The sequence below is a fragment of the Mobula hypostoma genome, chromosome 23 (genome assembly GCF_963921235.1).
Source record: "Mobula hypostoma chromosome 23, sMobHyp1.1, whole genome shotgun sequence".
NCBI classification, from domain to species: Eukaryota; Metazoa; Chordata; class Chondrichthyes; order Myliobatiformes; family Myliobatidae; genus Mobula; species Mobula hypostoma.
Window position 1 is genome coordinate 4146982 of NC_086119.1, and position 14307 is coordinate 4161288.

At 49.1% G+C, this 14307-nt stretch overlaps 1 protein-coding gene across 1 annotated transcript in view; it reads right to left on the reverse strand.

Annotated features, from left to right (window-relative positions):
* Positions 1-570: 570 nt before the first annotated feature.
* The window catches only part of LOC134336937 (solute carrier family 13 member 2-like), a 37108-nt gene continuing 23371 nt past the window's right edge, over positions 571-14307 (reverse strand). Inside the window, exons 6-12 of the mRNA XM_063031628.1 lie at positions 14093-14215; positions 7945-8160; positions 7727-7848; positions 5576-5697; positions 5337-5498; positions 2950-3087; positions 571-1625 (exon numbers count right to left, since the gene is read on the reverse strand). Coding sequence (XP_062887698.1) covers positions 1497-1625; positions 2950-3087; positions 5337-5498; positions 5576-5697; positions 7727-7848; positions 7945-8160; positions 14093-14215 — 1012 coding nt within the window. The 3' untranslated portion in view covers positions 571-1496. The remainder of the gene's footprint in view (positions 1626-2949; positions 3088-5336; positions 5499-5575; positions 5698-7726; positions 7849-7944; positions 8161-14092; positions 14216-14307) is intronic.

The following is a 14307-nucleotide window of genomic DNA, read 5'->3' on the forward strand; positions in this document are numbered from 1 at the left end:
ATGGAACCAAATATGGCTGCAGTGAAAGGGCGGGGAGGAAGGTGGGGGTGCTTTCACTGAAGCACGCTCCTGTAATGAGGCGGGTGCAAGGTTGAATCAGTGGAGAGAAGCACAGAAACAGGCCATTCAGCCCTCCTCTTCCATGCTGACCAGAGTGCACCCATCCATATTAATCCCTCTGCCAGAACTTGGCCCAGACCCTCTCATGCTCGGGGGGATCAACTGTCATCTTCAGAAATTCTCACTGCTGTCAGTGACTCAGCTTTCACCACTCTTTTCCAGGTAGTCAGCACACTCCAGGTGAAGAAATCTCCCTCGGTACACACCACTCTCCACTCTCCGGGTGAAGGAGTCTCTCTTGGATTCCTACATTTCACTTCTCTCCGACCCTAACTCTGTCTTCTGATGGGGCAAGGTCTCCTGTTCTCTGCCCTTTGCACACTTCTTTTCAATTTCTACCGCACCCACCGCTCCCCCCCCCCGCCCCCACCGACCGTCACCATCATCTCTTTATCTCCTCTGCTCAGGGAGAGCAGATACACACTCTCCTTTCTCAGCCTCCCACCCCCTCAGACAACAAACAGGTCACAGAATGTCAGGATACTTTTCATTTAATGTTTCTATGATCTCCAGTTCAACTAAATTCAAACTCCCAGGTTTCACCTACATGGAGACAGACAGACAGACAGACAAACACACACACACACACAGACACGGACTCACACAGACACACACACACAGACACAGACACAGACACACACACACACACACACACACACACACACACACGCGGAAGCACACCCACACATTCACACTCACATTCAGACAAAGCACAAATATGCACAGATACACGTGCACACATGTCACACGCGTGTTGATGGGTGTGCGTGTGTGTAATTTATATGTACATACACGTGTATTCAGAAGCATAAGTGTGCCCGTACACGCGTACTCACACCCATATCGATAAACGCATGTGGTAAAGTGCCAATGAACACTTGGAATTCTCGCAGAAGTTTGGGAGTCCGGGTGCAATCCGATGATAAACACTGAGATTCTGCAGACGCTGGAAATTCAGAGGAAGACATTCAAAATGCTGCAGCACCTCAGCAGGTCGGGCAGCATCTATGGAGAGGTATAAACAGTCGATGTATCAGGCCGGCTGGTGCTCGGGTCCAGGTCTGCGGCTCGGAGTCTCCGACCCCAGCGGACGCCGGTGGGCGTGTGCAAACCGTGCAGCCGGTGACGAGGTGAGGCGAATCGACAGAGTTGACGACAAGGTCAAGGTGTCCATGTGTCCAGTCAGCTGACCAGCGGCAGCGGCAGTAACAAAGTCTTTGTGCCAGGGCTCAGGATGTCCAGGCTAATGTGACACTTGCGTGACTAGATTTGGTGGCAGCGGGGCGGCTGTTCGTGATCAATGAGAGCGGGGTTACCGGTGGAGAGGCAGACTGCAAGCTGGGTCACTGCAGGGGCTGCTTGATCCAGGCCCTGACTCAAGGCTGGGCGGTGCTGTTTACCCAGCTGGGGATATTACCCAGGTCAAACATCAGCATTCCCCAAGTGTTCACTGCCAGCGAGATTACCAGCACGCCAATCAGGTTGACGATGAATCCAGCTCTCACCTGACAGATATCAGAGAAACGGAGGGGGGAAAAAGCGTGTGAGGTCAATGTGAGAGGTCAGTGAAACTCCCGCTACACTCCCGGGGTCAGACACAGGGTGAAACTCCCTCCACACCATCCCATCACATACTCCCGGGGTCAGACACAGGGTGAAACTCCCTCCACACCGTCCCATCACACACTCTCGGGGTCAGACACAGAATGAAACTCCCTCCACACCATCCCATCACACATTCCCGGGGTCAGACCAGGGTGAAGCTCCCTCCACACCATCCCATCACACACTCCCGGGGTCAGACACAGAGTGACACTCCCTCCACACCGTCCCATCACACACTCCTGGGGTCAGACACAGAGTGAAACTCCCTCTGCACCGTCCAATCACACACTCCCGGGGTCAGACACAGAGTGAAGCTCCCTCCTCACGTCCCATCACACACTCTCAGGGTCAGACAGAGAGTGGAGCTCCCCTCCACACCGTCCGATCAGACACTCCCGGGGTCAGACACAGGGTGAAACTCCCTCCACACCGTGCCATCACACACTCCCGGGGTCAGACACAGAGTGAAACTCCCTCCGCACCGTCCCATCACATACTCCCGGGGTCAGACACAGAGTGAAACTCCCTCCACACCATCCCATCACACACTCCCGGGGTCAGACACAGAGTGAAACTCCCTCCAGACCATCCCATCACACACTCCCGGGGTCAGACACAGGGTGAAACTCCCTCCACACCGTCCCATAACACACTCCCGGGGTCAGACACAGAGTGAAACTTCCTCCGCACCGTCCCATCACACACTCCCGGGGTCAGACACAGAGTGAAGCTCCCTCCTCACGTCCCATCACACACTCTCAGGGTCAGACAGAGAGTGAAACTCCCTCCGCACCGTCCCATCACACACTCCCGGGGTCAGACACAGAGTGAATCTCCCTCCATACTGTCCCATCACACACTCCCGGGGTCAGACACAGAGTGGAGCTCCCTCCTCACGTCCCATCACACACTCTCAGGGTCAGACAGAGAGTGGACCGATCACACACTCCCGGGGTCAGACACAGAGTGAATCTCCCTCCACACTGTCCCATCACACACTCCCGGGGTCAGACACAGAGTGAAACTCCCTCCACACCGTCCTATCACACACTCCCGGGGTCAGACACAGAGTGAAACTCCCTCCACACCGTCCCATCACACATTCCCGGGGTCAGACACAGAGTGAAGCTCCCTCCACACCATCCCATCACACTCTCCTAGGGTTACCCTCTTCATCACGCTCTGGATGTTGGCCATCCTTGGTCCCTGCTGGCAATGACCTACCATGTCTGACACCTTCAGGTAGCCGTAGGAGAAAACGATTGAGTTTGGTGGGGTTGCCACCGGCAACATGAATGCGAAGGATGCACAGAGGGTGCAGGGCAGCATGATGTAGAGTGGGTTGATGTTAATCCTCAGGGCCTGTGAATCCAAACACAACACACAGCAGATGACACCAAGGGTGGAGGCGTTGTAGATAGTAAGAAGGTTGTTCTAGGTCACAACAGGATGTAGACCTGCGCTGAGAAATGGCAGGTGGAGTTCATTCTGAAGAAGTATGAAGTGATTCAAAAGTTCAAAGTAAATTTTATCAAAATATAACTATGTCATCATATACAGCCCTGACATTCATTTTCCTGTGGGCATTCGCGATAAATCTGTAGAATAGTGACCATAAAAGGATCAAATTCACTTTGGAAGCCCCAGCTTGAAGGAGAGTACAGGGTGAGTGGCAGGGCTGGGTTTAGATCAGTGTGGAGGTACAAAGGGATCTTGGGGTTCATACCCAGAGATCCCTCCAAGCTGCCGCACAAGTTGATAGGGAGGGTAAGAAGGTGAACGGCGTACTGGCCTTCATTAGTTAGGGATTGAGTTCAAGAGCAATGAGGTAATGTTGCAGCTCTGTAAGACCCTGGTTGGACCACACTGGAATATTGTGCCCAGTTCTGGTTGCCTCATTATAGGAAGGATGTGGAAACTTTAGAGAGGGTGTAGAGGAGACTTACCAGGATGCTGTCGGGATTAGAGGGCATGTCTTATGAGGACAGGGTGTGCAAGCCAGGGCTTTTCTCACTGGAGCGAAGGAAGGTGACTTGATAGAGGTGTACAAGGTGATAACAGGCAGAGATAGAATGGACAGCCAGAGACATCCTCCCAGAGCAGAAATGGCTAATACAAGGGGCATAATTTTATTGTAGGAAAGTATATGGGGGATGTCAGAGAAGATTCCTTATGCAGAATGTGGTGGGTGTGTGCAATAAGCTGCCTGGGTGGTCCATTTGGGACTTTTAAGAAATCTTTGACAGGCATATGATGATAGACAAATGGAGGGTTATGTGGGAAGGGAGGAGTAGATTGATCTTAGAGTCGGTTAATGGGTTAGCAAAACATCATGAGCTGAAGGCCCTGTACTGTGCTGTACTGTTCCATGTTCAATGTTCCATGTTGTATGTTCTATATTCCGTGTTCCATGTTGTATGTTTTCTGTTCCATGCTCTAGGTTCCATGTTTTAAATAATTTCAGTGTTTAGTGTGTGTCGATCCATTAACCCTTCGACCTGCACTGGGACCATAGCTCTCCAAACCCCTCCAATCGATGTATCTACACAAATTTCTCTTAAATGCTGAAATTGACCCGCCCTTCCATCACATGCAATTTCAGCAATTTCCCCACTCTCACCACCCTCTGTGTGAAGAGGTTTCTCCACATGTTCCCCCTAAACACTTCACCCTTCACCATTAACCCATGGCCTTTATTTCTATTCTCACCCAGCCTCAATGGAAAAAGCCTGTTTGCATTTACCCTATCAACACCCCTCATGTCCGGGATCAGCCTTTCAAGTTGTTCCCAGGCGTATCCCATCGACGATCTCGCCTCTCTCAGGAGTGAGGTCCTTGGAACTTCTGCTAGCATTTCTGTTGCGCTGGGTCTTTACGGGATGGAATTGCTAGCCCCATCCCAACCCCTCTCCTTTCACAGCCGGGATTGGGTCCATCGATAGTGGAATTATTCACTGGGTTTCTACGGGATGAGATTGTTAATCCCACACCCAACATTCCTCCTTTCACAGCCGGGATTGGGACTGTCCATGGTGGAATTATTCACTGGGTTTCTACGGGATGGGATTGTTAACCCCATATCCAACCCCTCTCCTTTCACCGCCAGGATTGGGACTGTCCATGGTGGAATTATTCACTGGGTTTCTACGGGATGGGATTGTTAACTCCATATCCAACCCCTCTCCTTTCACAGCTGGGATTGGGACTGTCCCTGGTGGAGTTCTCAGTGAAGTTACAGGTTGAATCAGTTACCCACTGGTGCTCTAACTGAGAGGTTCGCAGCCTGGGGTCGATGGACTGCTTGCCTAACGGTATTGGTCCGTGGCATCAGAACGGCTGGGAGATCCTGCTCCACTGGGATACGAACTTCGATAATAAATTTACTTTGAACTTTGACCTCTTGTTACTGGATCAGGACTCAGATTAAACAGCTGTTGAACAGAGTCGGGGAGAGATGGGGGTGCTGTAGGGGAAACACCCTCCCTGTGGGAGACCCGGAAAATCAGGTGGTTGAGTTCTGTACGGACCCATTGCGCCAAGGGGCCAGTGAGGTGGGGGAGGGAGGCCCCCAAGGACCCAGTGGGGGGGGAGGAGGCACTGAGCCAACTCACCATTGCCGACAGGATGGGCAGGAAGAGTGAGGTGGTCGCCACGTTGCTGGCACACTCGGTGAAGATGGCAATCAGCAGGCACAGCAGGATGACAATGGCCCATGGCGGAATGGCCTCCAGCGGTGTGAGCTGGCCCCCGAGCCAGGTGGAGAGGCCGGACCTCTGCAAGAAACAGAAATGACCTTGAATTCCAGGCCCAGGAGCGAGGGAAGCTCTCCAATTGGAAGCATTTCTATTACCTCACTGCCCCTCGCCAGGGCAAAGCCCCCTCCCAAAAGCAGCACCACATTCCAAGCCATCTTCTGCTGGACCACTGGCCAGTTGAGCAGGGGCGGAGCGCGGCCATACCTGAGCCTGTTACCTGGAAGATAAAAAACTTTTACTCCACTGCAGTCGGGAGGCCTCCACCTCAACCTGCCCCCATCGCCTCTTTGAACAACTCTGTTGTAGGGACACAGGACACAGAGTGTCTCAGAACATAGAATACAGACCCTTCAGCCCACAATGTTTTGCCAACCTTTTAATCGACGCCGAGGTCAATCTAACCCTTCCCTCCCAGATCACACTTCATTCTCTATCACCCATGTTCCAATCTAAGAGTCTGTTAAATGTTTCTAATGGATCTGCCTTTACCACCACCCCGGGCAGGGAGTTCCACACACCCACCGTCTCTGTGTAAAGAGCTTACCTCTGACATCCTCCCCGATACTTTCCTGCAATCGCATTACAGTTATGCCTCCTCATGTTAGCCGTTTCCACCTTGGGAAAAAGACTCTGGTTCCACTCTACCTTTGCCTCTTTCCATGGTGTACACCTTCATCAAATCACCTCTCACCCTCCTTCGCTCCAAAGTGAAAAGCCTTAGCTCATTCAACCTATCCTCAGAAGACATGCTCGGTAACCCAGGCAGCATCCTGGAAAATCTCCTCTGCACCCTCTCTAAAGCTTCCACATCCTTCCTATAATGAGGCACCCAGAGCCGAACATAATATTCCAACTGTGGTCCAACCAGGGTTTTACAGCGTCACCTTGTGGCTCTTGAACTCAAACTCCCGTCTAATGAAGGCCAATGCACCAAACGCCTTCCTAACCTGCCTGTCAATTTGCATGGCAACTCTGAGGGATCCATGGATGTCAGCCCAACAAGACCCCTCTGCTAAACCACACCACTAAGAATCCTGCCATTAACCCTGGTATCCCGCCTTCCACCTTCCAAAATAAACCACTTCACACTTTTCCAAATTGAACTCCGCCTGCCACTTCTCAACCCCGCTCTGCATCACACAGTGTGCAAGCAGGTCCTTTGGTCCATGCTGACCAACATTCCCATCTAAGTTAGCCCAATCTGTTTATATTTAGGCCACAACCCTCTGAGCATTTCCTATCCATGTGACTGTCCAAGTTCTTTTTAAATGTCATTAACGTACCTACCTCAGTCACTTCCTCTGGCAGCTCATTCCATCTACAAACCACACTCTGGGTGAAAAAGTTGTTCCCTAGATTCATGCTAAATTTTTCTCCTTTCACCTTAAACCCGTGCTCTATGATTCTTGATTTCCCATCCTCGGAGGAAACACTGAGTGCAGTCACGCTATCTATGCCCCCTCGTGATTTTATACACCTCTATAATCCAGGGAATGGAGTCTTAGCCTGTCCGACCTCTCCCTATAACTCAGTCCCTCAAGTCCTGGAAACATCCTTGAAAGTCTTTTCTGCACTGTTTCCTGGTTGATAACATCTTTTGTTCAGAAGGGCGGTCAAGATTGAACACGCTACCCTAGTGCAGCCACACCAGCATCCTGTACAACATTCCATAACATCTCAACTGCTATACTCAGCAAAAAAAGGCCTGTTCCTGCCCTGTCTACCTGTGGTTTCAGTTTCAGAGAGCCACGTTCTGCTATTCCAACATCCCTCTGTCGTACGACAGTCCCCAGTGCCCTGAGAGCCCGATGGAAATCCGTTAATATCTCCCGAGAGCCAGAGGGTGGGAAATTGTGGGAATCGTTGCCACAGATGGCTGTTGAGGGCCAGATCATCGAGTACATTTAAATTTAAGGTTGATAGGTTCTTGATTAGTAAGGTCGTCAAAGGTTACGGGGAGAAGGTAGGAGAATGGGGTTGAGAGGGATAATAAATCAGCCGTGATGGAATGATAGAACAGACTTGATGGGCTGAATAGCCTAATTCTTCTCCTCTGTCTTATGGTCTACAAATTCAACTCATCAAAACCATCCAGTGAAGGTAGGACAATCTGATTCTGTCCCAGCAACGACAGTAATAAACACTTATGCCAGTTGGACCCATCAACCCCGTTCATCGCCGCGGAGGTGTGCTGTCTTTTTCTGACATGGACAATACTGACTGTAACGTCAGAGGGACGGCCGTACCTGCTTCACTCTGCTCCTCATCTCTCCCGCTTCTATCCCAACAGGGCAACCGGGGCTTGTCTGACGGGAATATAAACAATATGACCGAGATGAAGATGACGACTGTGGCGTCGGTGACATAGCTGGAGGGAAGCAGAGGACAAGTGTTGGAGGAGGAGAGGAGCACAGACAGGAAACGGGGGTGGAGGGCGAGGGGAGAGTGAAAGGGCATTACTTACTCTTTGCCTCCTTTGTTGAAGATGACAGTGGCCCACCCGTCAACAAAGCCAGGGTCACGGGTGAACCAAAGCACGACCAGCAGGATGAAAAGGATCAACACGGCCGTCTCTGCAAACGTCATCGGGCCCAGATTTATCATCTCCTCCTTGATCACCTGGTACGCAGAGATATCCTTCTGTGATTTGCGGGCCTGGCAGCCAAAGTTCTCCTTGAAGCTGCGTGACAGAGAGAGAGAGAGACAGCTCGCGTTGGCAATTGAACATAAAACACAGAAAATTTCACAGAACATACAGTACTGTGCAAAAGTCTTAGGCACGTTTATAGCTAGGCTGCCTTAGACTTTTGCTCGGTGCTGTATTTGTCAACGTGGAGCAGAGAGCAAGTTTGAAAATCTGGCAGGAGCGAAGGACAGTGGGAATGGCGAGGGTGGAGTGCCATGAGAGGGGTGCAGGACAGGTGACAGAGAAGGAGTGCGGGGACGGGGGCTGGTGGGGGTGGGTGCAGACTCACCCAGCCCGGATTCATTAGATTCCAAACAATCGGTTTATTGATCATTACAGAATCTGTCTCCCGTGCTTCCCAATCCCTCCCCTCTCCCCGCCCCCTTCCCACTCTCAGTCCACAATGGAGACCCATATCAGAATCAGGTTTATCGTCACTCACATATGTCATGATTCTTTTTTTGGCAGCAGTATTGTAGAACACAGAACATGAATCACAGAGCATAGAACAGTACAGCCCACAATGTTGTGCCAACCTTTTAACCTACTCGAAAATCAATCTAACCTTCCCTCCTATATCGCTCTCCATTTTTCTTTCATCCATGTGCCTGTCTAAGAGTCTCTTAAATGTCCCTGATGTATCTGCCTCTACCTCCATCGGGGGATGAGGGAAGACTGGTAAATGTTTACTAAATTAGTCATGGGGTAGATACAGATAATCAGAGAGATCCTGGCTTAGAACGGCTTTAGTAAGTCCTGTCTTCCACTCAGCTTCTGCTGCTCCAGAGAAAACAACGATGTTTAGAACATAGAACATAGAACAGTACAGCACAGTACAGGCCCTTCGGCCCACAATGTTGTGCCGACCCTCAAACCCTGCCTCCCATATAAGCCCCCACCTTAGATTCCTCCATATACCTGTCTAGTAGTCTCTTAAACTTCACTAGTGTATCTGCCTCCACCACTGACTCAGGCAGTGCATTCCACGCACCAACCACTCTCTGAGTTTGGAGTTTGTCCTTCCAAAGTGTACCACCTCACACTTCTCCGGGTTGAACTCCATCTGCCACTTCTCAGCCCACTTCTGCATCCTATCAATGTCTCTCTGCAATCTTTGACAATCCTCTACACTATCTACAACACCACCAACCTTTGTGTCGTCTGCAAACTTGCCAACCCACCCTTCTACCCCAACATCCAGGTCGTTAATAAAAATCACAAAAAGTAGAGGTCCCAGAACAGATCCTTGTGGGACACCACTAGTCACAATCCTCCAATCTGAATGTACTCCCTCCACCACCACCCTCTGCCTTCTGCAGGCAAGCCAATTCTGAATCCACCTGGCCAAACTTCCCTGGATCCCATGCCTTCTAACTTTCTGAATCAGCCTACCGTGTGGAACCTTGTCAAATGCCTTACTAAAATCCATATAGATCACATCCACTGCACTACCCTCATCTATATGCCTGGTCACCTCCTCAAAGAACTCAATCAGGCTTGTTAGACATGATCTGCCCTTCACAAAGCCATGCTGACTGTCCCTGATCAGACCATGATTCTCTAAATGCCTACAGATCCTGTCTCTGAGAATCTTTTCCAACAGCTTTCCCACCACAGACGTAAGGCTCACTGGTCTATAATTAACCGGACTATCCTACTACCTTTTTTGAACAAGGGAACAACATTCGCCTCCCTCCAATCCTCCGGTACCATTCCCGTGGACAACGAGGACATAAAGATCCTAGCCAGAGGCTCAGCAATCTCTTCCCTCGCCTCGTGGAGCAGCCTGTGGAATATTCCCTCAGGTCCCGGGGACTTATCTGTCAATGTATTTTAACATCAGCATGCTCCAGAACATCAACCTCACTCATATTGTCCTCACCATCATCAAGTTCCCTCTCATTGGTGAATACTGAAGAGAAGTATTCATTGAGGACCTCGCTCACTTCCACAGCCTCCAGGCACATCTTCCCACCTTTATCTCTAATTGGTCCTACCTTCACTCCTGTCATCCTTTTTTTCTTCACATAATTGAAGAATGCCTTTATCCAAACCTTTCATTATAGCTGAAACATGAGGAATTCTGCCCCCAACCATCATTTATTTATATGCACACATTCTTTTTCTCTCTCTCCTTTTTCTCCCTCTGTCCCTCTGACTATACCCCTTGCCCATCCTCTGGGTTTCCCCCCTCCCCCTTTTCTTTCTCCCTAGGTCTCCTGTCCCATGATTCTGTCATATCCCTTTTGTCAATCACCTGTCCAGCTCTTGGCTCCATCCCTCCCCCTCCTGTCTTCTCCCATCATTTTGGATCTCCCCCTCCCCCTCCCACTTTCAAATCTCTTACTAGCTCTTCCTTCAGTCAGTCCTGACGAAGGGTCTCCGCCTGAAACGTCGACTGTACCTCTTCCTAGAGATGCTGCCTGGCCTGCTGCGTTCACCAGCAACTTTGATGTGTGTTGCTTTCATAATAGCTCATACTCTTTAATCTAGGCAGCATCCTGGTGAACTTTGTCTGCACCCTGTCCAAAGCCTCCACATTCTTCTGTAATGGGGTGACCAGGATTATACATAATAAATGGTTCATATATTATTCCATGTTTTAAAAAATTGGGACTGTTTGTGTAGAATATTAACACATTCTTTTAAAAATCCAGATATATCACATTCATTACCCGCCCTTCCATTTCCATCCACTCTGTAGTGGGTTAGATTTAACAAGCATGATTTCTCCCTATCAGAGTTTGTGTATACAGAACTCTGTGGTTTTGCCTCACATTATAATCAGAATCAGGATTTTTATCAGTGAGATATGTCGTGAAGTTTGTTCTTTTGTGACAGTGGTGCAATACAATACATGAAATATACTATAAATTACAATTAAACTATATTTTAATAATTAAATAACTAGTGTGAAAAGAGAGCAAAGATAGTGAGCTAGTGTTCATGGGTTTGTAGACCTTTCGAAAATCTGATGGTGGAGGGGAAGAAACTGTTCCTGAGATGATGAGTGAGTGTCTTCAGGCTCCTGGACTCCTCCCTGATGGTACTAATGAGAAGAGGGCTTTCCCTGGATGGTGAGGGTCCGAGGGTCCTCAATGATGGACACCACCTTCTTGAGGCATCACCTTTGGAAGGCGTCCTCAATGGTGGAGAGACCACGGCCCATGGTGGACCTAGCTGAGTCTGAGACATCATCTTCTGAAGATGTCCTCGATGGAGGAGTGACTGGTGCCCATCACAGAACTGGCTGAGTTTACAACTCTTAACAAATACAGATTGGAAGGAATATTTTTTCAAACCGAATTCCCAATTTTCCAATTTTCCTCGCCTCCATCCGCCAGAAGTGAAACTTCCCGTTGGCCCAACATTTTGATTCCCGTTCCCGTTCTGACATGTCGGTCCCTGGCCTCCTTTTGAGCCACGATGAGGCCACCCTCACGGTGGAGCAGCAACACCTTATATTCCGTCTGAGTACCCTCCAAACTGATGGCATGAACATCGATTTCACCTTCCGGTAAAAAAAATTGTCCCCCCTCCTCTTTTTCGATCTTTTCTCACCTGCCTATCATCTCCTCCTGGGTCCCCTCCTCCTTCCCTTTCTCCTATGGTTCACTCTCCTCTCCTATCAGATTCCTTCCTCTCCAGCCCTTGACCTTTCCACCCACCTGGCTTCACCTATCACCATCTAGCTATTCTCCTTCCCTTCCCACCCTCAAGCCCCCCACCATCTTCTTATTCTGTCACCTTCCCCCTTCCTTTCCAGTCCTGGTGAAGGGTCTCGGCCGAAAACATCGACTGTTTGTTCATCTCCACAGACGCTGCCTGACCTGCTGAGATCCTCCGGAATTCTTGTGTGCGTTGCTCTGGACTTCCAGCATCGGGCAGAATCTTTGTGTTTACAGTATACATTTTCCAACTGGTTTGTTATCACATTCTTAATGAGAAATTGTAGGAGTTTTCAGCCAATTTATTTCAGAATTGCTGGCCCCCCCAACCCCGTGAAATCAAATCCTGTAATTGTTAAATCCCAAGTACTGGCGCTGTATGAGGTCGAGGCAATTCTGGGAGATCAGAGTGGGACCGCTGCCTATCCCCACAGTCACCACTTGGGGGAGCAGCACCCTACTGCAGTCATGAGGAATGCGCGAGGGTCTACTTTCTTAAAAGGGTTTAGCATTTCTCCGAATACTCTAACAAACTTACACTGAAGTATTGTTGAAAGTATCCTGACTGGCTGCATCACGGTCTGGTACGGCTATTCGAATGCGCAGGAACTTAAAGAAACTGGAGAGAGTAGTGGACTGTGCCCAGTCCAACGCGGACACGTCCCTTCTCACCATCGGGGTATCTACAGGAGACGCTGTCCAAGATTGCGGCGTCCATCATCAAAGATCCCCACCTTCCGGGCCAGGCCATCTCCCCACTCCACAGGAGGTACAGGAGCCTGAAGTCCCACAGGTTCGGGAACAGCTACTTCCCTTCAGCCATTCGGCACAACCCAAATCACTGCAATTCAACAATAGTATGACCGCTTCGATCATTTCGCACTGAAATAATGTTCGTTTTTGTTCTAATTGTCTTTTTTTTCTTGTAAAACTGGCGTATAATTTGTGTTTAATGTATGTTTTTCTTGTGAATGTTGTGTCTGATGCTCTGAGCCTGTGATGCTGCTGCGAGTGAGATTTTCATTGCTCCTGTGCCGACATGGACTTATGCGTGACAATAAACTCGACTTCCACTTTAACTTTGATGTAGACGGATGAGTCCCAAGAATACCTCGGGGCAAGGTTCCCTTTACACTTTGTTGGAGAGGTTAGTGCAACAGCTCGGAGCACCAGAGTTCAGAGTTCAATTCCAGAGCCATCTGTGAGACGGTCTCCGGTTTCCTCCCGCAGTCCAAAGACCTACCGGTTAGTAGGTTACGGCAATTGGTCTTTGTAAATTGTCCTTAAATAGGTGGGTTGCTCGTTGGGCCAAAGGGCCTGTGTGTTCCATGTTGAATTGCTAAATACATAAATTTTTAAAAATTGTATTTTTCATGTAGTTTAACTTTCCCATACTTATTTATAATTTTATATAATCACCTGTGTGAATTTTCAGTAATTGGAGTACAACGGATTCTGGGTTTTTTGAAGTTTCTCTGCAGCCTGTGCCATGGCATTGTACCTGTTCATTTCATAGGTTATTCCTTATCACTGGAATGTCCTGTTAACTCTCTAGTCTGAGCTAGTTTTAAACATTGAAAGATCAGCTTTATTTGTCAGGTGCCCATCGAAACATGGAGACTCACAGTGAAATGCGTGATTTGCGTCAATGACCAACACGACGAGGACGAGCTGGGGGCAGCCCACAAGGGTCGCCATGCTTCCTGCGCTAACATAGCGTGCCCACAACTCACTAACCCTAACCCGTGCGTCCTTGGAATGTGGGAGGAAACGGGAGCATCCGGTGGAAACCCACATGGTCACGGAGAGAACATGCAAACTCCTTGCAGACAGTGGTGGGAATTGAATGCCGATCGCTGGTGCTGTAAAGCACTACATTACAAAGTGAAGCTGTATTCCACTTTGATTGGGCCGTATTTGAAGTATTGTGTACAGTTCTGACAGGAAGATTGTGGAAGCTTTGGAGAGGGCACAGGAGAGTTTCACCAGGATGCTGGCTGGATTATGCATTAAACCAACAGCTGCACTTCCCTGCCATTTTAGTATAGGACAGCCACAACCTTTTTGTTCTTTGCCTTTTCCTTATTCATACTTTGTTCTGGTAATGCTTAATAAAATAGCCATAAGCACTAAGATTTAACCGTCATTCTTCCCTTCTGAAAAACATCTGGACCAATAGCACCAGCCCCAACAAGTGAAATGCAGAGATACTCGGTGGGATGGAAATAAAACTCATCAAAGACAACAGCAACACTTACTTAAATCCCAGGAATAAAATCTGCAGCCAAATCCATGTCAAGATCAACATGATAAACATGCAGGGGAAGGAAAACCCAAACCAAGTTGCAAAGTTGATCACATCTCCGTTGTTCGGGAAGAGGCTGAAAGCAAGAGAACTTCAGTGTTATACATTTGTGTGGACCTTGTGATGAGATTAAACTCCACTGATCTCATTTAACATGAACTATCAAAG